Genomic DNA, 27,746 nt, shown 5'->3' on the forward strand with positions numbered 1-27,746 from the left:
TTTAATTTTTTTTTTTGCTCAAAAACAGGTTGAGGGAAAGAGTCTCCATCTCTATCACAGAATCTCCGTAAAACTTAAGATCATACCCAAACTTCCCATTAGAGTGTCCACTATGAATTCAAAATTAAATAACTCAAATAAATAATGGGTAGGTAATGAGTTTTTTTTTTAAGGTAGTAAAACAATAGGACCTCCAAGATTTCTTCTTAGCATAATGCTAATCTTTCAAATGTGGGTAAAATCCTATTTAGAGGGAAGGTTTGGAATCCTACATAAAAATGTAACGTGCGTTAAAACAGAAAATTCTTAAATATAAAAAAATTCAAGTGACCATATCCTTACTGATATTAATGTAACACAAATAAAATTACAATGAACATTAGCAAAAAATGCAGCTCATTTCTAGTTAACACATTGAAATAACTGATATTCAAACTGTAACTATTATAGCATGGACGTGTGAATGAAGTTCATGAACGTACACATGCTTCAAAGTAGAATTTGGCTTTGGGCTAGTAATTTTATTCTGATCTACAGTGTTTATGACTCTTCATTTCAGTTGTTTTTACTAAGAAATTAGGAGATAAACCTAAATTTCTGACCCTTGGATTAATTAGAAAATAACTAAGAGGTATTCTTTTGTAAATTCAGTAAGAAGCTATTCTAAAATTGCTGTTTACTTATCCAATTCTCTAAATAAAAGCTCTTGGATAGTAATCTACTCTCCTAATTAAAGGAAAATATTATAACTCTCTCTCCAATTCCTATTTTAACTAGAAGAGCCACATCATTATTTTTAATGGTTTCTTCTGCATTTCGTATTTTAAAAAACGTTAGTAACACTACTTTCTGTAAAATACAAAACAGCATTGAAAGTATCCAGTTACTACTGGCATTCAGATTTTGAAGATACACCTTTATGATGAAATAACAGTCATGAAACAAACTGTTCAGAACTGTCAGAGTAACCATTTGAAAATCAGATTTATGATCCTCTTTAAAAATTTGTTAAAGCTATGCTGGTTTACATCAAAGTACTCCTAGTGAGGAGAAATGATGTACTGTACCGAAAAAACAAGACCTCATCAGGGGTCTTCTTAACTTGGCTCTGAACAACTTTAAAAGCCAAAAGATCTGCACCATATGTTGTTCTCAAGGTCAGTACCATGGGATGCCCTGTAAAAAGATCTTTTGGTATTACTGATAACAAAAGCACCTTGGATTGGATCCAAGATGGACATGTGTTATAAATGAATTCTGCTTTGTGGTAAAATACAGTTAAAGTACAATTCAACGTACTTACCATAAAGCCTACATAAGCAAAGGTACTCCTTTGAAGCCAAAAATCTGATGCTGCTAAAGTGTCCAGTTTCTACTATTACAGCTTAATGTGGCTGATTTGAAATCATTTCCTTAGTCCTACAGAATCTTCTTGATTTTTAACATCTTACAATACTGACCTGGCACTAGTTTAGGTCTATAAAAACATAATTGTCACAAGTCACCCAATAACATGGCAACCAGCACAAATTTCTGCACATCTTAAAAAAAAAAAAGCCTTTGGATAATAACACTAATGCGTAATGCTGCGGAGGATCCAAAGAAGCACTCTAAATGACAGATATTATTTAATGATGGTAATCATTTTCTGAAAAGCTGTACCAATAACAATTTTAGGTAGAACATAACATGAAATTATTTCATGAAATATAGTCTTGTTCTATGCTCTCCTGACACCACTCCCAAGAGAAAGCTTCCAGTCTATTTGCTGTTTCTTTGCTGATGAGACATTCATCCTTTAATTCCCTGATTGTCTTCCTCAATGATTTTTGTAAACGTCTTTCTCGGCCTAAAACATTCCGCAGACTTTTCTTGGTATCCTCTAGCTCGCTGATCACTTGATCTAATTTATGCTTAAGTTTCTTTGGACTGTCCATCACACTGTAGCTATGTTCCTAAAAACATAAACACCAAGTTATTAAACCAGACAGACAAGCAGTGAGATAAAAAATTATAACTAGGCCTCAGCTATTTCTCCACTTACTAAGAGAAGATCTTTAAGTTGGTGATACTAAGAGGTTTAAAGAACACAGGAAGAGGATGGGGGTAGAACAGTATTTTTGGCGCCTAGGGCCTCCCTCTTTGTCTAAGGCCAGGCATACACGAGGAGTACAGAATCCTGTGGATGGGAAGTACTTCTCACCTGGAGGTAGGTATCTGCTTATGAACAGCGAGACATTCACAATGACTATACAGCTTTTGGTCCCTAAGTGTGGAGCTGCTAAGTTTAAGTTTTACCTATCACAAAAACTTAAATTTTTAAACTTTTAACTGAATTGCTTTATTTTGATGAATATTTCACTTTATAAGGTATGACAGGAAAGGAGCACTGAAGCAGGTCCTCAGGCTGGGTGTTATGGATTTAGAGATGACTCTGGTCTTGGGGTTTTAAAGAGATAATTTAAGTTCTCAGTATTTACTGTGGTTATGTTTATGTCTGCTGGGTAGACTTTTCTTCATCCAAAAACAACACTGACATATCTTGTAAATGTAACATAAAATAATTTTGAAAAGCTGTTACTTAAAATTAGTGAAGAGGACTTTGCCTTCAGCCAAGATGCGGTAACATAGACTGGATTGACTCCTATCTAAAAAAACCCCAACACATGGCCAAAAGATGTAAAAATGTTTGAAGATAAACCGACATCAGGCAACGAAGGCAGATACTGCAGAGAGATGGGAAACAAAGAGGTGAGTCCTAAGATTGCCCAGCTTACTGCCTTGAGAGAGTTCTAGGCCTCAGTGCAAGGGGAGGAAACCCAGGTAGAGCTTGGTAGATAGAGTTGAGGAGACAGTGCAAAGTATCCAGGGAGACCAAGGTGGCTACAGTTCATAGGGCAAAGTATTAGAGAGGAAAGAGCTACACAGAGAGAGAACACTGGAGATCTTCAGAGGCTCCCCCTCAAGTATCTCCTTGTAGGAAACTGCTCGAGGTTGAGGAAAGAGTGACCAGAACAGGTCAGGAGTGCCCTGAGCTCACAGAGCATAGACACTACTCCCACCAGGCAGACCAGATTCATGGGGCACTGAGCAGAGTATACAAAAGTCTTGCCTCAGTGGTGGAGAATAAATAGCCTGAGACTGAGCACTGTTCTAGTCCTACCTAACAAAGCAAAACCTGAAAGGATCAAATTGTTTCCAAATAACCAAACTCCATAACCAAGCTCAAGAAAACAGGACAAAAAACTATCCAACATCCAGCAAAGTAAAATCCGGCACTCAAAATTTACCAGGCACACAAAGCAGCAGGAAAATACGCGCCATAATAAGAGATAAACCAATCAATGGAAACCAACCCAGAACTGACAAATGTTAGAATCAGCAGACAAGGGAATTAACAAAGTTATTAAAACTGTATTATATATGCTTAAAAGTTAAGCAGAGACATGAAAGATATTAAAAAAGAATCAAATAGGATACCTGTACATAAAACTTACAATTTAAATTTATTTATAATAAATTTAATAGATTTGTTATCATAATAAATAATATATAACAGATTTACTATTATTTAAATCTCTTTAAAAGATAATTTATTGTTTAAACAAAAATAATAAAATGTAGTGTGGGGTTCATAGCATATGTAAAGTGAAATGTATGATAGCAGTAGCAAAAAAGGTTGGAGAGGAGAAATAAAGTATATTATGATAAGATTCATATACTATATGCTAAGTGGAATAATATCACTTATCATGTAGCCTGTGGTAAATTAAATATGGATGCTATAAACCCAAAAGCAACTATCAAAGCGTTATGGCTGATGAGTGAAAAAAAGGAGATAAAATGGAATTGTAAAAAAATTCAGTTAATCCAAAAGAAGGCAAAAAAAGAAGAAAATGAGAACAAAGAACAAATGGAACAGGAAATGAGATGACAGATTTAAACCAAACCATATCACATTAAGTAATGTGATATAAAAAAATTTAAAGTAATGTAATAATAATCACATTAAGTATAGAGTTTAAATAATCCAATTAAAAGGCAGAAATTATCAGGTTATATTAAAAAAATCAAGACCCAAGAGTACATGCTGCCCAGAAAAAAAGCACTTTAAAGATAAAAAGACACAAACAGGTTGAAAGTAAAGGAGTTGAAAAAGATACACTACAATAACACTAATAAACAGAGAACTAGAGTGGATATGTTACTATCAGACAAAGTAGACTTCAGAGCAATGAATATTACCAGGGATAAAGAAGGCCATTTCTTAAAGGGGTTAATTTATCAAGACATAAGAATACTAAATATTTAGTACCTAATAACAGCTGCAAAATGTAACAAGCAAAAACTGACAATTTAAGGAGAATTAGACAAATCCACAGGTATACTAGAAGATTCACAGCTCTCTCTCAATAAAAGATAGAACAAGTAGACAGAAATTAATTAAGAATGCAGATTTGAACATTATCAATTTGACCTAATTGACATTTATAGAACATTCTGGTTAACATCAGCAAACTATACATTCTTTGCAAATGCATGCAGAACGTTTACCAAGACAGACCATATTGTAGGCTATAAGTCTCAAAAAAATTAAAAGCATTCAAGTCACACAATGTATATTCTCTGACCACAACAGAATTAAGTTAGAAATTAATAATAGAAAGATATTGGGGAAATTCCCCAATATTTGCAAACTATATAGCACACTTCCAAACAACCCGTGGATCAAAGAACAAATCAAAATGGAATTTGGAAGTATTTTGAACTAAATGAAAATGAAAACACATTTAATTTGTGGAATGCTGCTAAAGCAATACTTAAGGAGAAATTAATATCACTAAATGCTAACGTTAGAAAGGAAGAAGCCTCAAATCTATGACCTCAGCTTCCATCTTAAGAAACTAGAAAGATGAGGGCTTCCCTGGTAGCGCAGTGGTTGAGAGTCCGCCTGCCGATACAGTGGACACAGGTTCGTGCCCCAGTCTGGGAAGATCCCACATGCCACGGAGCGGCTGGGCCTGTGAGCCATGGCTGCTGAGTCTGCACGTCTGGAGCCTGTGCTCCGCAACGGGAGAGGCCACGGCAGTGAGAGGCCCGCGTACCACCAAAAAAAAAAAGAAACTAGAAAGATGAGCACATTTTACTGAAATAAGTAAAAGGAAATAATAAAGATGAGTGGAAATCAGTGAAGTAGAAAATAAAAACAACAACAAAAAATGAGAAAAATCAGTGAAAGCTAGTTCTTGACAAGATCAACAAAACTGATAAATCTCTAGGCAGACTAATCAGCAATAAAAGAAAACAGAAACAAATCACTGACATCAGAAATGAGACAGATGGTATCACTACAGATTCTACAGATATTGAAAAGATAATAAGGAAATGTTTTGAATAATTTTAAGCTAATAAACTTGACAACTGAAATAAAATGGACAAATCCCTTGGAAGGTAACAAGCTCCTTAAAAAACTTTCCCACAAAGAAAATTACAGTCCCAGATTGTTTTACTGGGGAATTCTACCAAATATTTATAGAAGAAATAACTGCAAATCTATACAAACTTTTCTAGAAAACTGAAAAATAAGGCAACATTTTCTAACTTTTTCTTTGAGGTTAGCATTATTCTGATACTGAAACCAGACAAAGATATTCAAAGGAAAGAAAACTATAGGCCAATATTCTTTGTGAACATACAAGGAAAGATTCTAAACAAAATTTTAAATCTAATCCAACAATATATAAAAGGGATAACATCATGAAAGGGATAACATCATGAAGTAGGGTGTATTCCAGAATGCAAGGCTGGTTTAACATTAAGAAATTAACTGGGGAATTCCCTGGTGGTCCAGTGGTTAGGACTCTGCTTTTACTGCCGAGGGCCCAGGTTCAAATCCCTGGTGGGGTAACTAAGATCCCACAAGCCATGTGGTGTGGCCAAAAATAAAAACAAATCAATCAATGTAACTAATCATACTAACAAACTAAAAAATAAAACCCAAATGATCTCTCAGCAGACACAGAAAAAGCATTTGACAAAACTAACATTCCTTTCTGATACAAATTCTCAGCAAAGTAGGAGTAGAAAGGCACTTCCTATGTAACAGTATGGATGGACCTAGAGGGTACTATGCTACGTGAATTTAAGTCAGACAGAGAAGGACAAATACTGTATGATTTCACTTATACGTGGAATCTAAAAAACAAAACAAATGAACAAACATGAAGCAGAAACAAAGTTGTAGATACAGAGAATAAACAGGTGATTGCTAGAGGGGGTGGGGAGGAAAGAAACAGGTGAGGAAGTAGGAGGAACAAACTTCCAGTTACAAAGTAAATGAGTCAAAGGTATGAAATGTACAAGTGTTGGGAATACAGTCAATAACTATGTAATATCTTTGGTGACATATTGTAACTATACTTATTGTGATCAGTTTGAAATGTATAGAACTATGGAATCACTATGTTGTATAACAGGAAATAACATAATGTCGTAGGTCAATTATACTTCAAAAACAGACAAACAAACTCAGAAAAAGAGTTCATATTTGTGGTTATCAGAGGCAGGGATTGGAGGAGGGAGAATTGGATGAAGGCAGTCAAAAGGTAAGAACTTCCAGTTATAAGAGAAATAAGTACTAGGGATATAATGTACAACATGACAAATATAATTAACACTGCTGTGTTATATATGAAAGTTGTTAAGAGAGTATATCCTAAGACTTCTCATCACAGGAAAAAATTTTTTTTTCTATTTCTTTAACTTTGTTTATATGAGATAATGGATGTTCATTAAACTCACTGTGATAATCACTTCCTGATATGTGTAAATCAAACCATTACTGTACACTCTAAACTTATACAGGGCTATATGTCAATTATATCTCAGTAAAACTGAAAGAAAAAAATTGAAAGGTACTTCCTCAATCTGATAAAGGGCAGTTATGAAATAACATACTTAATATCATATGAATATCTTTAATAGTGAAAGACTGAACAACTTCCTCCTAAAATCAGGAGCAAAGCATAAAGATCATTTCTCAGTACTTCTCTTCAGCATAACCTTGGAGGTTCAAGGTAGTGCAATAAAGCAAGAAAAAGAAATGAAAGGCACTCATATTGGAAAGGAAGAATTAACAATGTTTTTTTTTTTTTTTTTTTTGGCCACGCTACGTGGCTTGTGGGATCTTAGTTCCCCAAGCAGGAACTGAACCTGGGCCCTCAGCAGTGCAAGCGTGGAGTCCTAACCACTGGACCACCAGGGATACCATAAAACTGTTTTTAATGACAGACACCATGATTGTCTATGTAGAAAATTGGATAACCTCTAAAAAAAAGCTTTGATAATTAATATGTGAGTTTAGAAAGTTTGACAGATACAAGATTGATATACAAAAGTCAATTTATTTAATAGAGAGAGGACAGCAGAATCAAAGAAGAACTACAATCCTGCAGCCCGTGGAACAAAAACCACATTCACAGAAAGATAGACAAGATGAAAAGGCAGAGGGATACATACCAGATGAAGGAACAAGATAAAACCCCAGAGAAACAACTAAATGAAGTGGAGATAGGCAACCTTCCAGAAAAAGAATTCAGAATAATGAAAGTGAAGATGATCCAGGACTGTGGAAAAAGAATGGAGGCAAAGATCGAGAAGATGCAAGAAATGTTTAACAAAGACCTAGAAGAATTAAAGGACAAACACCTAGAAGAATTAAAAAACAAACAAACAGAGATGGACAATACAACTGAAATCAAAAATACACTAGAAGGAATCAATAGCAGAATAACTGAGGCAGAAGAACGGATAAGTGACTTGGAAAACAAAATGGTGGAATTCACTGCCACGGAACAGAATAAAGAGAAAAGAATGAAAAGAAATGAAGACAGCCTAAGAGACCTCTGGGACATCAAATGTAATAACACTCGCATTATAGGGGTCCCAGAAGGAGAAGAGACAGAGAAAGGACCCGAGAAAATATTTGAATAGATTATAGTACAAAACTTCCCTAACATGGGAAAGGAAATAGCTACCCAAGTCCAGGAAGCACAGAGAGTCCCATACAGGATAAACCCAAGGAGAAACACGCCGAGACACATAGTAATAAATTGGCAAAAATTAAAGACAAAGAAAAATTATTGAAAGCAGCAAGGGAAAAAGGACAAATAATGTACAAAGGACCTCCCATAAGGTTAACAGCTGATTTCTCAGCAGAAACTCTACAAGCCAGAAGGGAGTGGCATGATATACTTAAAGTGATGAAAGGGAAGAACCTACAGCCAAGATTACTCTACCAGGCAAGGACCTAATTCAGATTCTACGGAGAAATCAAAAGCTTTACAGACAAGCAAAAGCTAAGAGAATTAAGCACCACCAAACCAGCTCTACAACAAATGCTAAAGGAACTTCTCTAAGTGGGAAACACAAGAGAAGAAAAGGACCTACAAAAACAAACCCAAAACAATTCAGAAAGTGGTCACAGGAACATACATATAGGTAATTACCTTAAACGTGAATGGATTAAGTGCCCAAACCAAAAGACACAGGCTTGCTGAATGGATACAGAAACAAACCCCATCTATATGCTGTCTAAAAGAGACCCACTTCAGACCTAGGGACACATACAGACTGAAAGTGAGGGGATGGAAAAAGATATTCCATGCAAATGGAAATCAAAAGAAACCTGGAGTAGCAATACTCGTATCAGATAAAATAGACTCTAAAATAAAGAATGTTACAAGAGACAAGGAAGGACACTACATAATGATCAAGGGATCAAACCAAGAAGAAGATATAACAATTATAAATATATATGCACCCAACATAGGAGCACCTCAGTACATAAGGCAACTGCTAACAGCTCTAAAAGAGGAAATCGACAGTAACACAATAATCGTGAGGGACTTTAACACCTCACTTACACCAATGGACAGATCATCCAAAATGAAAATTAATAAGGAAACACAAGCTTTAAATGACACAATAGACCAGATAGATTTAATTGATATTTATAGGACATTCCATCCAAAAACAGCAGATTACACTTTCTTCTCAAGTGTGCACAGAATATTCTCCAGGATAGATCACATCTTGGGTCACAAATCAAGCCTCAGTAAATTTAAGAAAACTGAAATCATATCAAGCATCTTTTCTGACCACAATGCTATGAGATTAGAATGAATTACACAGAAAAAAACATAAAAAACACAAACACATGGAGGCTAAACAATACATTACTAAATAACCAAGAGGTCATTGAAGAAATCAAAGAGGAAATCAAAAAATACCTAGAGACAAATGACAATGCAAACAGGATGATCCAAAACCTATGGGATGCAGCAAAAGCAGTTCTAAGAGGGAAGTTTATAGCTATACAAGCCTACCTCAAGAAACACGAAAAATCTCAAATAAACCATCTAACCTTACACCTAAAGGAACTAGAGAAAGAAGAACTAACAAAACCCAAAGTTAGCAGAAGGAAAGAAATCATCAAGATAGAGCAGAAAAAAATGAAATAGAAACAAAGAAAACAATAGCAAAGATCAGTAACACTAAAAGCTGGTTCTTTGAGAAGATAAACAAAATTGATAAACCCTTAGCCAGACTCCTCAAGAAAAAGAGGGAGAGGACTCAAATCAATAAAATTAGAAATGAAAAAGGAGAAGTTACGACACTGCAGAAATACAAAGCATCCAAAGAGATTACCACAAGCAACTCTATGCCAATAAAATGGACAACCTGGAAGAAATGGACAAATTCTTAGAAAGGTATAACCATCCAAGACAGAACCAGGAGGAAATAGAAAATATGAACAGACCACTCACAAGTAATGAAATTGAAACTGTGATAAAAAATCTTCCAACAAACAAAAGTCCAGGATCAGATGGCTTCAGAGGTGAATTCTATCAAACATTTAGAGAAGAGCTAACACCCATCCTCTCTCAAACTCTTCCAAAAAATTGCTGAGGAATGAACATTCCCAAACTCATTCTATGAGGCCACCATCACCCTGATACCAAAACCAGACAAAGATACTACAAAAAAAGAAAATTACAAACCAATATCACTGATGAATATAGATGCAAAAATCCTCAACAAAATACTAGCAATCAGAATCCAACAGCACATTAAAAGGATCATACACCATGATCAAGTGGAATTTATCCCAGGAATGCAAGGATTCTTTAATATATGCAAATCAATCAATGTGATACACCATATTAACAAATTGAAGAATAAAAACCATATGATCATCTCAATAGATGCAGAAAAAGCTTTTGACAAAATTCAACACCCATTTATGATAAAAACTCTCCAGAAAGTGGGCACAGAGGGAACCTACCTCAACATAATAAAGGCCATATACGACAAACCCACAGCAAACATCCTTCTCAATGGTGAAAAAGTGAAGCATTTCCTCTAAGATCAGGAACAAGAAAAGGATGTCCACTCTCACCACTATTATTCAACACAGTTTTGGAAGTCCTAGCCATGGCAATCAGAGAGGAAAAAGAAATAAAAGGAATACAAATCAGAAAAGAAGAAGTAAAACTGTCACTGTTTGCAGATGAAATGATACTATACATAGAGAATCCTAAAGATGCCAGCAGAAAACTACTAGAGCTAATCAATGAATTTGGTAAAATTGCAGGATACAAAATTAATGCACAGAAATCTCTTGCATTCCTATACACTAATGATGAAAAATCTGAAAGAGAAATTAAGGAAACACTCCCATTTACCACTGCACGAAAAAGAATAAAATACCTAGTAGTAAACCTACCTAAAGAGACAAAAGACGTGTATGCAGAAAACTATAAGACACTGATGAAAGAAATTAAAGATGATACCAACAGATGGAGAGATATAACATGTCCTTGGATTGCAAGAATCAATATGGTGAAAATGACTATACTACCAAAAGCCATGTACAGATTCAATGCAATCCCTATCAAACTACCAATGGCATTTTTCCGGAACTAGAACAAAAAATCTTAAAATTCGTATGGAGACACAAAAGACCCCAAATAGCCAAAGCAGTCTTGAGGGAAAAAAACGGAGCTGGAGGAATCAGGCTGCCTGACTTCAGACTATACTACAAAGCTACAGTAATCAAGACAATATGGTACTGGTACAAAACAGAAACATAGATCAATGGAACAATATAGAAAGCCCAGAGATAAACCCACGCACCTAGGGTCAACTAATCTATGACAAAGGAGGCAAGGATATACAATGGAGAAAAGACAGTCTCTTCAATAAGTGGTGCTGGGAAAACTGGACAGCTACTTGTAAAAGACTGAAATTAAAACACTCCTTAACACCATACACAAAAATAAACTCAAAATGGATTTGAGACCGAAATGTAAGACCAGACACTATAAAACTCTTAGAGGAAAACATAGGAAGAACACTCTTTGACATAAATTACAGCAAGGTCTTTTTGGATCCACCTCCTAGTGTAGTGGAAATAAAAGCAAAAATAAACAAATGGGACCTAATGAAACTTCAAAGCTTTTGCACAGCTAAGGAAACCATAAACAAGATGAAAAGACAACCTTCAGAATGGGAGAAAATATTTGCTAACGAATCAACGGACAAAGGATTAATCTCCAAAATATATAAACAGCTCATGCAGCTCAATATTAAAAGAACAAACAACCCAATCCAAAAATGGGCAGAAGACCTAAATAGACATTTCTCCAAAGAAGATATACAGATGGCCAAGAAGCACCTGAAAAGCTGCTCAACATCACTAATTATTAGAGAAATGCAAATCAAAACTACAATGACGTATCACCTCACACCAGTTAGAATGGGCATCATCAGAAAATCTACAAACAACAAATGCTGGAGAGGGTGTGGAGAAAAGGGAACCCTCTCGCACTGTTGGTGGGAATGTAAATTGATATAGCCACTATGGAGAACAGTTATGGGGGTCCTTAAAAAACTAAAAATAGAATTACCATATGATCCAGCAATCCCACTACTGGACATATACCCAGAAAAAACCATAATTCAAGAAGACACATGCACCCCAATGTTCATTGCAACACTATTTACAATGGCCAGGTCATGGAAGCAACCTAAATGCCCATCGACAGACGAATGGATAAAGAAGATGTGGTATATATATACAATGGAATATTACTCAGCCATAAAAAGGAATGGAATTTGGTCATTTGTTGAGATGTGGATGGTTCTAGAGACTGTCATACAGAGTGAAGGAAGTCAGAAAGAGAAAAACAAATATCCTATATTAACGCAAATATGTGGAACCTAGAAAAATGGTACAGATGAACCGGTTTGCAGGGCAGAAATTGAGACACAGATGTAGAGAACAAACGTATGGACACCAAGCGGGGAAATTGTAGGGGTGGTGGTGGTGTGATGAATTGGGAGATTGGGATTGACATGTATACACTGATGTGTATAAAATTGATGACTATTAAGAACCTACTGTATAAAAAAATAAAATAAAAAAGTAAAAAAAAAATTTATTTCCCCACTTCAATAGTAAATAAAACAACACTGTCTATAACAGCATCCAAATATATAAAATATTTAGGGATAAATCTGATAAAAGGAGTGAAAGACCTGTATACTGAAAACTACAAAACACTGCTGAGAGAATTTAAAGGTCTAAATAAATGATGTGATACAATGAATTCATGGGCTGGAAGACATAAAATAGTCTTATTAAGATGTCAGTTCTTCCCAAGTAGATCTGTAGGTTCAACATAATCCCAGTCAAAACTCCAGCAGGATTTTTGTAGAAATTTATAAAGTAATTCTAAAATTCATATGAACATGCAAAGGACTCAGAATATCCAAAACAACTTTGAAAAAGAACAAAGTTGGAAGATTAACACTGTCTTATTTCAAGAATTATTATAAAGCTATAGTAATCAAGACAGTAAAACAGATCTGGATTCCAGGCCTGGTTCTAACATCAACAGGCAATGAGATGAATAAAGCTTCAATAATGTGTGTGTACGACTGTCCTTTAAGAAAACCTAAAGACATAACTATTTTTTAAATTAGATATTTCCATATAGAAACTATAGTACCTATAGGGAGGAATTAATTATTGCATTTTATTGGTTGAAATATCTTTGAACTATGTAACAAAAGATTAACTACCTGTAGATCGTTATTGCAAATATATAAATTATAATGCCCCTGGGAAGCAATATTTCTGGATATTACATATTAAAAAAAAAATCTCAAACACCTAAACTCCTAGTTTTTCAATAAGATTTTGAAAACTTAATCCTAAGAGAGAGGACATGGTCATCTTAATAATATTAACATAAGCCCAGTAAGTAATTTTACTTACAAAAATGAACTGGGACTGGAATTCTTCGATACACGAGGAAGCACCAACAAGCTGGTGATTGTGGTTTGTGACTGGAAGGGCTTTGAGGGTGAAGTTTTTCCTACAATGAAGATTTTCTCTTTTCCCCTGTTAAGAACAGTTAATAACAATCATTGTAGATTTTCTGTCCTTTTGAAAAATTTTAACCTTCTTAACTGTATGTAGTAAAATTAATATATTTCTTTTTCTGGAAATTGCTTTTAAAAGTCAGTAAAAGTTAGGGGCTTCCCTGGTGGCGCAGTGGTTGGGAGTCCACCTGTCGACGCAGGGGACACGGGTTTGTGCCCCAGTCCAGGAGGATCCCACATGCTGCGGAACGGCTGGGCCCGTGAGCCATGGCCGCTGAGCCTGTGCATTCGGAGCCTGTGCTCCGCAACGGGAGAGCCCACAACAGTGAGAGGCCTGTGTACTGCAAAAAAAAAAAAAAAAAAAAAAAAAAAAAATCAGTACAATTTAAATTTACTGAGAGTACTTTAAAGGAACTTCCCCAAAGTAACTCTAAAGTTGATCTGGAAACATGAATTTTTCTGGGAAAAAAAAGGAAAAAGAGTGACAATGAGGGAAGATATACCCTACAAAGTATTAAAAATACCCTACTCAGTAACAATAGTTTAAAAAGTGTACTACTCTCTTAGAAAAATCTGAATATATCATGTAGATAAAAGCCTTTAGGATAAAAAGTGTCATTCTAAATAAGTGGAGAAAGGCTATAAATCATGAAAAAATGAACTAATTATGAAAAACAGTTATATCCTTTATGTATAAGTCAAAATGAAATTCTATATACTGAAAATTTATGTAAGAATGAAAACAATGAGGAAGTAGAAAAATACATGGGAAATATTTACATAATCTTAAAGGCTAAAGTCAGATAGCACAAGAGAAAATATAGGACTACTCAAAAAAAGTTTGAATTTCAAAAACAAAACAAAACAAAACAACCCCATAATGTGAGCTAAAGACAAATAACAAAAAGTAACTGCAACACAGATGGCAGTTAAATGATTCATAGCCTCAATACCTAGTGTTGTTCCAAAACAGCTTAGAAAAAGACGAAAATAGAAGAGGACCTGAATAAGTGATTCACATAAGAAATAAAAACGTCTAATAAACATATGAAAAAATGCAGAAACACATTTTCTAATATTCATATTAGAAATAATCATTTTCTAATATTCAGAGATAAATTAAAACAATAAGATGCCATTTTTGCCTATCAATTTTACCAAAGATTAAAATCACAACTTACATTGAGGATTAGGGGGAACAGACACTTTTACGCATAACTAGTAGGTAAGCAGATTGGTATAAGCTTTATGGTGGGCCTTTATATATGTTGACTTCACTATAAAGTTTAGTTAAAAAATTGATGTTCCATATAGGTTCCTCTTAAAACCGTGATCCCTTGAGCTGCAACACAATCATGCGGGGTGCTTGTTAAAAAGTGCAGATTCCTAGACTCCAAACCAAACTTGCTGAATCAAATTCTTTGGGAGAGGGGCACAGGATTCTGCATTTTAAGCAAGCTCCCTGGATAATACTTATGTAGACTGAAGTTTGAAAGCCATTGTTGTGGAAAAAATATATATTTTTAAGAGGACATTTGTCACACTGTCCTTGTGTCTTTTTTTTTTTTTTTCTTTTGGCCATGCCACATGGCTTGCGGGATCTGATCAGGGATCGAACCCGTGCCCCTGCAGTGGAAGCGTGGAGTCTTAACCAGTGGACCACCAGGGAAGTCTCCTTGTGGAAAAATATTTAACATCATGGAAAACAGTAGTTAAGAGTGAACTTTGGAGCCAAAATGCCTGGGTTCAAATCCAGCCTCTACCATTTAACAGCAGTGCGACTTGGGGAATGTATTCCAGCTTTCTGAGCCTAAGTTTTCTCAAGTGGTTAAATGCGAATAATAATAGTATTTAACTCTTATGGTTGTTTTGAGGACTATAAGAGTTTATATGTAAAGTGCTTAGAATAGTGCCTGGCACACAGCCAGCACTATAAGAATGTTGAAAGAACGAAAGAGTAAAGCAAAAAATAAAAAGGATATACAGTATAATTCTATTTTGTAAGTATATAGATGAATTTATATACAAACATACACATACAAATGACTGGAAAGATACACATCAGAGTGTTAACAGTATTATTTCTGGATTACATGATTATTGTTAATTTTAATTTTCTTTTTGATTGTATCATCTAATTTCCTATAATAAAAAATTTACTTGTTATTAGGAAATAGTTTTTCAAAGTTAGTAATTTATGGTTTATTTGATTTAGTATGTCCATATTTCTTAAGGTCCTCCTAACATTACAGATGACTCCCTGCTATAGGAAACAAACCCTTGAGAGCAAATTGCACAAGATACTGTACACTTATTAATATGGAAGAAAGTGAGGCAGTCTCCACCGGATAGCTCAGGTACTGCAATATGAACACCCGCAAACGTGACCCAGACCACCTGGAAGCAGGCACTCTTCTAGACTACTTTCCTCGTTTCCAGCTGTCAGGAAGGAGACACCTTTCAATGGAGGTTCACGATTATTGTTGTGGGAACCCACAGGCTCTCCCTGAATTCTCCACATTGGAATCAGTCAGTCTCTATAGTTTCTGGACACGAATACACTTTCAGGTATACGAAGTCAAGTGAGATAGTGAGGGTGAAGCAGCTCACCCACGGCACTAACTTCATTGAGGAAAAAACACAGAATTCAACCAGAGTTTACTTCAACAATTGTTTAATTGTCTTTTTCTGACCTCTCTTCTTTCCTTCTCCTGTTTTGGTTTTCTACCTTCTAGTCCTACCTAGGCTTTAAGCTTGAATGTGTGTGTGTGGCTCTAAAAGTATACTTTGGGGCTGTCAGAGGCTCTGCTCTTGACTTCTGCTGCAGTGTGAGGAGCACTGCCACCTTGGAACTCCAGTTCAACCCTCTCATGTTCCTCCAGTTTTCAGACACGAATCTTGAGCTATACCAACTCCTAAGGTAGCCTGCTTCACCAAACCTTAATAATATACAGATATTTCTGAGTGGATTCTGGTAAAATTCTTCTACTACTCATTACAAAAGCTTAAGCAGCAGTTTACAAACCTAAAAACTTAAAGAATGGGCTTCAAATTAATAAGCAAACAATAAAAATGGTAGCAAGTGTGGTGAAGTTTCTTAAATAGTACCATAAAAAGTGGGTAATGGGGTTTCCCTGGTGGCGCAGTGGTTGAGAGTCTGCCTGCCGATGCAGGGGACACGGGTTCGTGCCCCGGTCCGGGAGGATCCCACATGCCGCGGAGCGGCTGGGCCCGTGAGCCATGGCTGCTGGGCCTGCGCGTCTGGAGCCTGCGCTCCGCAAAGGGAGAGGCCGCAACAGTGAGAGGCCCGCGTACCACAAAAAAAAAAAAAAAAGTGGGTAATGATGGTAAGCAGTATGTCATAAACAAACCTGTGAGTGAGACGGGGAATCAAAGATAGAAGGTATGACTCCAGGTTTCAGTTTAATATTTGGAGTACTTCTGTCAAAATCTGTCTTCTTAAAGTGCCTTGAACACAACACATCTCCTTTTTTAGGCTCCCAAATGTCTACAGCATTCACATCAAGTCTTTTCATTGCTAATACCCATTTTCTTTTGACGTTTTCATCTGTGGGGAATCTAGAAAAACATACAAGAAGTATTTTAAAATTAAGCACTATAGATATATACTTGAATTAAGGCTGTGCCTAAATTGATTTTTGGTATTACTCTTGGGAACTGGAATATTGAGGAAACCATCATGACTCATGCTTTCTTAACTTTCAGTTTTCATAGTCAGATTTTTCTACCAAACATGCTGCAGGCATATGGCCCTCATTTACATCTTTCTCACATCATAAAGAAGAAAAGTTTCAAAAGACATTTAACACCTTTTAGGAAGATCCACACCTGAAGGTTTTTCTTCATCTGTCGATGATAAAGAATATCACTTGGGCCTTTTCCTATCTGAGGAATTTATCCCAGATGAACAGAGACACTTGTACTTTCATTCTTCTGTCAGCATCAAAAAAATTGCTTAGTACAGCATTTAATACAAAACAGGGGAATAAATGCTTAGTGGATGAATGCAGAGGACACCTGCAGAGTTTGGAATTCTGGAGATCAGAATTACTTTGAGATCTGGAGGCCAATAACCATATCTTGTCCAATTTTTCCAGCTGGTTCAAATCCTTTTTGCAATACGGTAGGGTACACATACTCATTTTTGATTTCCTTATACCTAGCAAAGTAGTTAGCAGGTCTTTCTCTGGCACACAGCACAGTGTCTTGGCCCAAAAGCAGCAACATAAACCTTTAGCAAATGCATAATTATTAAATCTTATTGCTCCTTCTTTCCTATTCTGTCAGAAGAACGACTAAAATTTTAAATTAGGACGATCTTGGTTGTAATTTGGTTCAGAACCATCCTGAACCTGTAATTTATATTTTTTCTCTACAACATAGGCTTGATCTATTTCTAAAGGACAGAACATATTCAGGCAAAGATCCTTCGGATTGTAAACTATACGTAAACAACACTGAACTTCTTAGGAGGTATGTTAAAACACAAAGTAATAATATTAGCAAAAATGAGGTTGATGATAGTTTCGATAATCAGCCTGTGATACCTTTGCAGGTATCTTAAGCTTCTAAACGAAATGATGAAAGTGTAAAAGTATCACTGTCATTTCAAATTCAACTCAAAAGGCTATTTAAAAAGAACCTGAGAACTAGAGTTCAAAATTGAACGTCTAGGGCGTATAGCTCAGGGGTACAGCATTTGGCTGCAAAACTGATGATTTAAGTAGAACTATCTTTTGCTTTTTCGTCAGAAGTACTTGGCTTAACTACAGCAGAATCTTACACGTGAAATGTCAGTCCTTTTAGCTTGGAATTTGGTAAACAGCGAGAAGCACATCCAATGGCCGAGCAACATTTCACCATGGTTTTAGCAACTCATACCAGAACTGAAAGAAAATTAAAAGGGTTAGTTAACTCCAAAGCTAAGGGTAATACAGTTACCTTTCCCGGTACCTTCCAGTATGTTCTAGGTAACATGAAATCATGCTAGAAAGCCAAAGGGAAATATTTTCTTGCAAAACCTGCAGCTCTGCTCATACAATTTTCTAGGGGTTTGGCTTCTTTAATAAGGCAAGTCATATTTAGCGATGCACAGAGGCGCCCGATTTCCATTTAGGAGGCCGGTACATGTCCCTTCCACCGCTTCGTACAGGCACCATGTTCCCTCGCCACCACGCCTTGGCACACTGACTCCTCCTGGCACCCTAACCTAGGCTGAGCTCCCAGCCCAAGCGTTGCTTCCCCAGGGAAACCTTCCCTGACAGCCAGATTAAGTCAGATCCTCTCTAGGATTAGCTCTCGGGGAACACACACGTCTCCTTCCTAGCACTTCTCAAAGCTGTAATCCTCCATTTATTTCAGAGTCCCCGATGAACGTCTTTCTCGGCACCAGTCTGTGAGCTCCCTGAGGGCACGGTGGGGCGTGTGTTTTTTCTCACTTTTGTCCCCACGGCGTGGCTGCTGACTGGCACAAAGTAAATGTTAGGATATATACTGAAGGAATGAAGAGGAAGTAAAGGAGAAGAGGAGCTCTGGGCGCTGAGAAGCGCCTGGGCGCCTACCTGCCGGCGGAGCACGCGCCGGACCCGCTCAGAGCCAGGAGGCCGGGCCGAGCTCGGCCCCTTTCTCGAGGCTTCGGCCGCCGCCGGGAGAGGGAGGGGCCGCCCTGTCACAAGTGCGGATGCGGCCGGAGAGCGGCCCTTCCTCAGGGGCTTTCCTCCTCGCCCCGAACCACGCCCAGGGTGTGGGCGGGTAGCGAAAGGGGGAAAAGGGGAGGCAACCTAAGAGTCATTACCATTTGCAGCGAAGGCAGCGACTAACGCAGACTACGGAGATTGCGCTTCCCCTCGCTTCCGTCCCGTCAGCTCGGGAACCGGAAATCCGGCTGCCCCGGGTCACGTGCCCAGCCGCCATCTTGGGTCCGGTGGGAGCTGTACCCGGCAGGGGGTAGGGTAGAGCTGCGATGCTTCTCAGGACGTAGCTTTCGTCCTGGGGGAAGGGTCCGTGGAATTTGAGGGCAGGTGGAGGAGATGGCGGCCTTGGCGCTGGAAGACGGCGCCCGCGGGCAAGCGCGAGGGCGGCGGGGCTGCGAGCACTATGACAGAGGATGTCTCCTGAAGGTGAGGACTTCTGTGGGCTCTTCCCCTACGAGCTTCCGCCGGGCTGGGCTGGGGGCGGGGTGGGCAGGCAGGGCGGTTTTAGGCTTTTGGGCTGAAGTTTGAGGTTAAGCTGTTGTCAGGAAACCTTCCCCTCTCACTGGGTTCCTGCTGTAGAGAACGTTTATGGCAAGGCGACCACAGGCCCCACTTATTCTCTTGTGTTGTGCTTTGCGAGCAAAGCTCGTCTTGCTTGGGAAGAGCCTGGCCTTGCACATTGGTTAGTTTATCGGTGGGTTCATTTATTTAGTCTTTCGCTGCTGGAAGTAGACTGAGGCAGCCTCAGGCCTGTGCCGGCTTTTCTCCAGGATCACTTTCAGGTGTGTGATGAAATAAGAGAAGAGGGGTAAGCAGGTTTAGAATCAGAATACGATTTCATCTCCTGTCGTAAGTAAGTTTTACAGCTTGCCAGCTTCGTTTTAGAGTCAGTGAGTATGCCTAAGCCTGCCAAGGAGGAAACGTATGTGTGTAATAGGAAGACAGTTATGTAACTGCCACAAAATAGGGAATTATGTGTAGGAGAGTGTCTAGTATGCATATACTGTTACTTTAGCTGTTTGAGAAAAATTCCTAGTCAATCTAGAATTTTAAAAATTCGCATCCGTCCAATTAAAGTTCATTAATTTTTCTTGCAAGAAGCGGTTTAAAGATTTTGCTTAGAAAGCTTGAGCTTTGGAGTCCCACAGCCCTACCCCCCAAATTTTAGCTCTGCTCTTTGATAACTCAGTACTTTTTTTTTTTTTTTTTTGCGGTACGCGGGCCTCTCACTGTTGTGGCCTCTCCCGTTGCGGAGCACAGGCTCCGGACGCGCAGGCTCAGCGGCCATGGCTCACGGGCCCAGCCGCTCCGCGGCATGTGGGATCTTCCCGGGCCGGGGCACAAACCCGTGTTCACTGCCTTGGCAGGCGGACTCTCAACCACTACGCCACCAGGGAAGCCCGATAACTCAGTACTTTTGAGAAAACTACTGGTTAATGCCCCACGTATAAAATATGGGTGATAGAAGTTCCTGTTTCATAAAAAAGCATGAGGCCTGTAAGGATAACCTAAAGCCTTTTTTGTAGGCGGTGGTTTGGTGACCATTCCTCCACTGCACTGGATAAAGCTCTTTCAAAGGTGGTCATTCACCAGGTGTTGTTTAAGGAGAGTGAGTGCTATCCGTATGATTCCATTTCCATTGAGATGTGTTAGAGTTTCAAACTGCAGGTCTAAAACTGAATTCAACATCCTCCTCCTCCTCACCCCCCAAGAAGTCACACAAATACCTCCATGTTTCATAGCACTCAGGTAGTTGACCCTGAGTATCAAATGCTTTTTTGCCCCCCTCCCTTCCCTTAAGTACCAGAGACCAAGTGAAAAGTTTTAAGGAGGAAGTAATCAACTAAATTAAAAGCTGCTGTTTGCCTTTAAATTTGGCAAGGAGGAGGTCACTGGTGATCTTGAGGAGAAAAGTTTCTGTGGAGAGGTTGGGACAGAGTGTGATTGGAGTGGATTCAAGAGAGAATGGGATTAGTGGAAATGGACATAGCCTTTATAGACAATTGTTGGAGTTTTGCTGTAAAAGAGAGCAAAAAAAAAAAAAAATTGAGGCTGTGGTTGTTGGGAGATGTGGGATCATGGGATTTTTTTTTTCCCCCATGGGAGGGAAAGATGGGAGGTGTTGCAGCATGTATGTATATTCTTAGAGGTGACCCCCCAAAATGAGAACGTTTATCATGCAGGAGGAAGAGGGAAAACTGTAGGAGCCCTGTCTTTGAGTAACCAAAGTGAAGATGGGATCCAGTGTACAAAGAGAGGAGTTGGCCTTAGATAAAAATGTGGACTGTAGACTGTAACAGAAGGACAGACGGTGTGAGGTACATTTGCAAGTAGGTTGACAGAGTTTGTGGGAGAATGTTCTCATTTGATTATTTCTGTTTTCATAGTGAAATAAGCAAGAGTGTAGCAGGAAGAAGAGGTTTTTGAGGTTTGAAGATAGAGGAGAAGATATGAAATAATCATCTAGGTGTTCGGTCCTAGACGGTGGAAGAATGAAGGAATTGACTAGGGAAACATGGTAGTAAGACCCCACTTTCTATTAGGGGTTATGACTTAAACGTGAGAACAGCCAGTGTGGTGGTGCTTTTGCTTGAGCCATATTTAGGTGTTCCTATGCAGGTTGAGTAGGAGAGAATTGGATTTAACCAGAGTTGGGGCTCTGGGTAGGTGAGTATGTAAATAGAGAAGGAAGGAACTAGGGTGTGTGCAAGGGAAGAAGTGGAATTAGTTGGAAAAGGAGGAGGTAGTGGTTAGAGAATTTAATGCTTGAAATTAAGATACAAACAGGCTTCAGTTCTTGTTCTAAGCAATGGTTCTTAAAGTGTGGGTGATTGGACCCCTGGGAATTCCTGAGGCCCATTAGAAGACTACTTTATACTGCTAAGACATTATTGTCTTTTTTAGCATGTGTGAAACTAATGACTAAAACTGCTAGCACCTTAACGTGAATCAAGGCAATGGCACCGAACTGTACTAAACCTATAGTTTAAAAAAAAAAAATCCAGTTTCACTTAAGAATGTCATTGATAGAATTAAAGCAGTAAAATTATTAATTGTATAAAATACCAACCATTGAATACATGTCTTTTTGTATATTTGAAATGGGATGTTTTCATCAGGCACTTTTGCAGACTTACATTAGGTGCTTGTTATGAGGAAAAGCTCTGTGCAATTGGATTATGAACTGAACGAGTTTCTTTTTTAATGGGACATTTTTTTACTTGAACTATGATTATTCAGACTTGAGTATTTGCTGGGCATTTTCTCCACTAGCAGGGAAGTGAGACTGTCATTGCAAGGAAAACAATCAGCAGTGATAAAATTCAAGCTTTCATGTAAAAATTAGAGTTTTGGAAAACCTGTGTTAGCCACTGTGAGCTTGAAAGCTTCACAATACTTATTTTTCTGTTAAGATGGTTAGTGATGTTAACAAATGTGATTTTTTGATATTGCATGTGAAATGTGGGAACATTGGGAAGAGCTACATAATTCAGTGAACTGATATTTTCCAAATGACCAGTGGGTGGGTAAAAGGTCCATTCACAATGCAAGATAGATCAATGGAAGGGAGAAAAGTTCACTGATTAGTTTCAGATTTCATGTTGCAACTACGTGTTCTTAAGATTTGTTGAGTTTTGGTGTCGTATCAGAAGAATATCCATAATTTTCTAAGAAGGTTATTAAAATACCCCTCCCTTTTCCAACTACATGTTTGTGTGAGCCCAAAATTTCTTCATATACTTCAGCCAAAACTGTGTGAATGCAGAAGCACATATGAGAAGCTACCTATTTTGGGGGGAAATATAGCTGTTTTTCATTAAAATGTGTTATTTATGTTAACATGTAATTGGTTTGTTGCTATCATTTTAAAAATAAGTAATATTTTTAAAACCTGTAAGTTTTAATTTATAATATGGTAGGTGTCAATAGATATAATTTCACAGAAACAAAAGCTCTTTGGGATCCAACATAATTTTTAAGACTATATGTAAAGGGGTTGAGACCACAATGTTTGAGAACCACTGTTTTGTGGCATGACTGAGAATATGTGGCTGAGGAGGGTTGGAGGACAAGGCCATTGGAAGTGAGAAAGGGAACTGAGAGTTCAGGGTATTGGAGGGATTATCACTGTTGGATGTGCAGATAACTAAGATTTAGGACAAGAGTAATATTGGAAAGAAAAGGAGCCAGTTGAGTGTTAAAATAAGAAAAGAATGAGCTATGTTATGGGAAGTCATGGCACAGGAAGTCTTCAGAAATGAGAGGATCTGAAAGGTCACAGTGTACTGGAAAGTATCAGGTTAGCTTACTGGCCTGCAGACTTCTCCATGTACTAGTTAGGGTAAGGTCTACAAAAAGACCCAGTAGTAATGTGAGTTAAAGAATAAAAAGTCTATTTCTTCTCACCTAACAATTCAAGGTGAATGATCCAGTTTGGTAATGAGGCTCTGTTTCACATGATTATCCTAGGGACAAGTTTTTTCCATTGTATTATTTTGCCATGGAGGAGGAGGCATGCCCAGTTTCTTAATACGCAGGCCCAGGAGTGGCACTGATTTCTTCCGTGTGTATTCTGTTTGTAAGAACTTAGTCATTTGGTCACAGGTAACAGCAAGGAAACTGTAGTATAGCTGGGCAGTCATGTGCCCGGGAAAAAGGAGACAGTAGATTTTGTTGGACAACTGGCAGTCTTTGCTGCTCTTGAAAACAAGGACTGTCTTTTACGTTTATTGCATCTTCTAAAGTATCAGATATATAGCTGATGGTTAGTAAACTTAAGAGGACTAAAATATAATCTTTATAGTATCTAATGCTTCGGGTTTGAAATTGGTAAATGAATTTATCTGGAATGTCTAAGTAGAAATTGCCTGCGTGCCATTTAGGCTGAGAATGAGTTTAGGGTATTGTGGGATTAGTTTTGCAATCTAGGGACTTCCATCCTTCACAGTTCTTCTGTCTTTAACTACAAGGTTGTGTTCAGCTTGACACAGAAGTGTAGATGTTGAAGGAAAAACAGTGAAATGTCATGTTTAGTGTCAGTTTAGCAAATGATCTATTGGTTGTAATCTTTTGACCTTGTTCCAAGGGGGAGGAGGAAGGAAATTTCTTTTTGCATTGCAAACTTGTCTTTTCTTGCTTCTTATAACTGTTTTTCTCCCTTGGGGATTAGGCACCATGCTGTGACAAGCTTTATTCTTGCCGGTTGTGTCATGATAACAATGAAGATCATCTGCTAGATCGCTTTAAAGTAAAGGAAGTGCAGTGCATAAACTGTGAAAAAATCCAATGTGTAAGATTTTATCACAAATTTCTATTTTCTTTCTTTTAAAAAAAATTATCCTAAGGTGGTTTTAAAAATTTAATCAAGAGTATTGCCAGTATGACTTCTTTAGCTCTTAAAGCCTTATCTTGGATTTCAGTGTATAAAAACTTGTAAAGATAAAACTGCGTGTACATTAATAAAAATTCTGGATATTTAGTAATTCAGAATGTTTTGGTAAACTCTAATTTTTTAGTTACACGTGTTTTTTTTAGGCACAACAGACTTGTGAAGAATGTAGCACATTGTTTGGAGAATATTATTGCAGTATGTGCCATCTGTTTGACAAAGACAAGAAACAGTATCATTGTGAAAACTGTGGAATTTGTAGGTACTGTATGTAAAGTATTCTTTTCTAATTGCTTCTGATATATCTGAGTAATAGTAGTTTTTAAAATCAACTTAGTTGGAATATAATTATTGATACATCTTATAAAATGCATTCATTTTAAGTGTCTAGTTCAGTAACTTTTGACAAATATATATACTGTGTTACTACCAACACAAATCAAGATAAAAAATATTTCCATTCTAAAAAGTTTCTTCATGCCTTCATCATTTAACTAGGCCATCAACAATTGTGTGCCTATTTAAATTTTAACTTTGGGGTAGAAAATATGCTTTTATATGAAGTGTTTTGTAGGCAACGAAGGTAAAAATTAGGGTAGATTTTTTTTCCTTTTTGAAGATTAGTTTAAAAAAAATTGTCAAAAGTTTTGATAAAATCACTACAGACTTAAAAATTGGAAAATACAGAAAAGTGGAAAGAATGAAAGTATTGATAAAACAGCCTGAAGTCCAATCACCCACTGACAAGGTACTAGTGACATGTTGGTATATAGGAATTTTTTTCTTTCTAAAAATCCTGAAGTGTTAGATGTATACATAAGCATATATGTAACATGTGTATGTTTTAAAGTATACTAATACAGCAAGCCACTCATTTTAAGAAATAGAATGTTACCAATACTGCTGGAGCTAAGTATTCTATGTTAATCCTTTCTCCTTGATCCCACTGGAGAATTTTAAATCGCTTTCTTTTCTTTTATGTAGTTGTTTTTAAGGAAGGATAACAAACATACCAAAAGATGTACCAATCATAAGCAAACAACCTTTTCTAGTTTTTAACTCTAGAAGTTTGATTTGGGTCTTTTTTATATCTTTCATGTCTATACTCTTTGAACGTGTGGAATATAGTAATAATAATTGGTTTAATGTTCTCTACTAATTCTAACATCTTTGTCAGTTCTGGATTGATTCTGATTGATGGATTATTATTTTTTGGTTGGGTTTTCCTGCTGCTTTGTGTTACTGGTCATTGTTGGATACCAGACATTGTGATTTTTACCTTGTTGGGATATTTTCATATTCCTACAAATCTTCGTGAGCTTTATTTTGAGATGCAGTTAAGTTACTTGGAAACAGTTTGGTACTTCTGGGACTTGCTTTTTTAGTTTGTTAGATGGATCTGGAGATGTGCTTATTCTAGGAATAATTATTCCTCACTACTGAGGTATTACTCAGTACCTTCCTGAGTACTCTACCCAGTATCCCATGAGTTCTAAGGTTTTCCAGTCTGGCTGATGGGAGTAAACACTGATCCTGGCCATGTCTGAGTGCTGAGCACTGTTCCTTCTAGTTCTCTTGGATGGTTCTCTCTCTGGCCTTGGGTAGATTCCTCACATCGATGCACTGATGTGTATCCTGCTAAATACCTGAGGGGGCTCCCCTGTGCAGCTCTGTCCTCTCTGGTACTCTGTCCTGTGAACTCCAGCCATCTTCTCAGTCAGGAAGTCTTTTTGACTCTGCCTTACTTCCTTCAACTTGTTTGGCCTGGAAGTGCTCTAAGCAGTAAACTGGGGCAATTGTAGGGCTCACTTAATTTGCTTCCCGTATCTCACAGATCACTGTCCTTCATTGCCTGATGTTCAGTGAAACTTGTTTCATATATTTTGTTTGGGTTTTGTGGTGGTGGTTTTAGGCAGGAGGGTAGATCCAGTCTCTCTTATTCTGTCTCGGGCAGTAGTGGAAGCCTCCCTGCAGGGTTTTACCTGTGGAATTTGACAGGCTGATTCTAAATTTCACCTGGAAGAGAAAATTCACGTAGCTAAGCAGATTTTGAAAAGAAAGAATAACAAGGAGGGGGTTGCCTTTCCACATAATCAAAACATGATAAAGTTAGAGCAATTCAAATGGTGTGTTCTTTGTACAGGAATAGACAGATAGATAAAGGGAAGAACAGTGTGTTTGTGAGTGTATGTGTGTGTGTACATTCACATGTTTATACATATGAATTTATAACAAAAGTGGCATTTCAGATCAGGGGAAAGGGAATTAGGAAAATTGTTTATCCATTTGCGAACAAAAAATTGATTACTAAAACTGTGCATTCATTAGAATATGGTTTTAGCATGTTGTGACAGAAACTCTAAATAACAAGTGCTTCAAAAAAGGTAGACGTTTATGTTTCTTATGGAAAAGTCTGAACCATGTAGTTAATTAAACAGAAGTCCAGGTTCCTCTTATTTTTTTGCCATCATAAGATATTTTCTTGCCTACATAGTTTAGAAGAGTCCATATTCTGATATATCAGTGGAAAGGGGGAAATAGGTGAATGGAAGGTATACCCTTTTCTCCTAAGGGCATGAGACAGAATTTTCATTTGTCTTTTCTGTTCATACCTTCAGAGAAGTTAGAAAATAGTTTTTATTCTGGCAGCCCTGTGCCTAGCTAAATGTTCTGTTGTTGTGCAAGAAGAGGTATAAGAGAAATTTGGGGACAACTAGCAATCTCACCTTTACCATACCTAATACATTTCAAATGGATGAAAGAAAAATATAAAAATTATAAGCCATAGTATTAGAAGTATATAGAGGAATATGTTCATGACCTATAGGTTTCAAAAGTCTTTTCAAGCAGAGGCAGAAGCATAAAGCATAAAGGGAAATATGTCATAAGAATTAAAATGACTGTATAATAAAAGATGTAAAAAAAAGATGACATACCAGAAAAATAATTGTAACATATGCAAGTGAAAAAGATTAATACCCAAGATATGTGAAGAGCTCCTTTAAATAAGGTTCCTCAAATAAAGTAAAAGTAGAACTACCATATGATACTATATGCAATTCCACTCTTGGGTACATATTCGAAAAAAATGAAAACACTAATTTAAAAAGGTACATGCACCCCAAGTGGTACTGTTCATAACAGTATCACACACACACACACACACACACACACACACACACACACACACACAC

General features: G+C 37.4%; 2 protein-coding genes across 7 annotated transcripts in view; one reads left to right on the forward strand and one right to left on the reverse strand.

Annotated features, from left to right (window-relative positions):
• On the reverse strand, positions 1 to 19,330 carry THAP6 (THAP domain containing 6). 5 transcript variants are annotated; one of them, XM_029235252.1, is made up of 5 exons: positions 19,265 to 19,330; positions 18,254 to 18,356; positions 16,821 to 17,028; positions 13,343 to 13,468; positions 1 to 1,955 (listed from the first exon to the last, which is right to left on the reverse strand). In XM_029235252.1, exons 2-5 carry the CDS (start codon positions 18,331 to 18,333, stop codon positions 1,701 to 1,703), a joined length of 669 nt encoding a protein of 222 aa, XP_029091085.1. In that variant the 5' UTR covers positions 18,334 to 18,356; positions 19,265 to 19,330; the 3' UTR covers positions 1 to 1,700. The 5 variants fall into 5 exon arrangements, with proteins under 5 accessions (XP_029091085.1, XP_029091084.1, XP_029091088.1 ...); XM_029235251.1 differs by lacking the exon at positions 19,265 to 19,330 and adding an exon at positions 19,032 to 19,234; XM_029235255.1 differs by lacking the exons at positions 18,254 to 18,356; positions 19,265 to 19,330 and adding an exon at positions 19,032 to 19,233.
• RCHY1 (ring finger and CHY zinc finger domain containing 1) overlaps positions 19,282 to 27,746 on the forward strand; it is a 15,933-nt gene continuing 7,468 nt past the window's right edge. The window contains exons 1-3 of one of the 2 annotated variants that reach the window (XM_029235250.1): positions 19,282 to 19,589; positions 24,334 to 24,453; positions 24,699 to 24,814. In XM_029235250.1, coding sequence (XP_029091083.1) covers positions 19,500 to 19,589; positions 24,334 to 24,453; positions 24,699 to 24,814 — 326 coding nt within the window. In that variant the 5' untranslated portion in view covers positions 19,282 to 19,499. The remainder of the gene's footprint in view (positions 19,590 to 24,333; positions 24,454 to 24,698; positions 24,815 to 27,746) is intronic. The other variant, XM_029235249.1, reaches the window with a different exon arrangement.

This window comes from Monodon monoceros, unplaced genomic scaffold, assembly GCF_005190385.1.
Source record: "Monodon monoceros isolate NGI ecotype Baffin Bay Population unplaced genomic scaffold, NGI_Narwhal_1 Super_Scaffold_20, whole genome shotgun sequence".
Lineage (NCBI taxonomy): Eukaryota > Metazoa > Chordata > Mammalia > Artiodactyla > Monodontidae > Monodon > Monodon monoceros.

What these genes read in the sequence shown, in the direction of transcription:
- THAP6 (XM_029235252.1), bottom strand. Translation starts at nt 18,333, where the DNA reads ATGGTGAAATGTTGCTCGGCCATTGGATGTGCTTCTCGCTGTTTACCA. An exon ending in AAAGGACTGACATTTCACGT is followed by an intron (nt 17,029 to 18,253) that starts GTAAGATTCTGC and finishes ATGTTTTTCTAG; the next exon opens with ATTCCCCACAGATGAAAACG. An exon ending in ATTCCCCGTCTCACTCACAG is followed by an intron (nt 13,469 to 16,820) that starts GTTTGTTTATGA and finishes TGTTCTTAACAG; the next exon opens with GGGAAAAGAGAAAATCTTCA.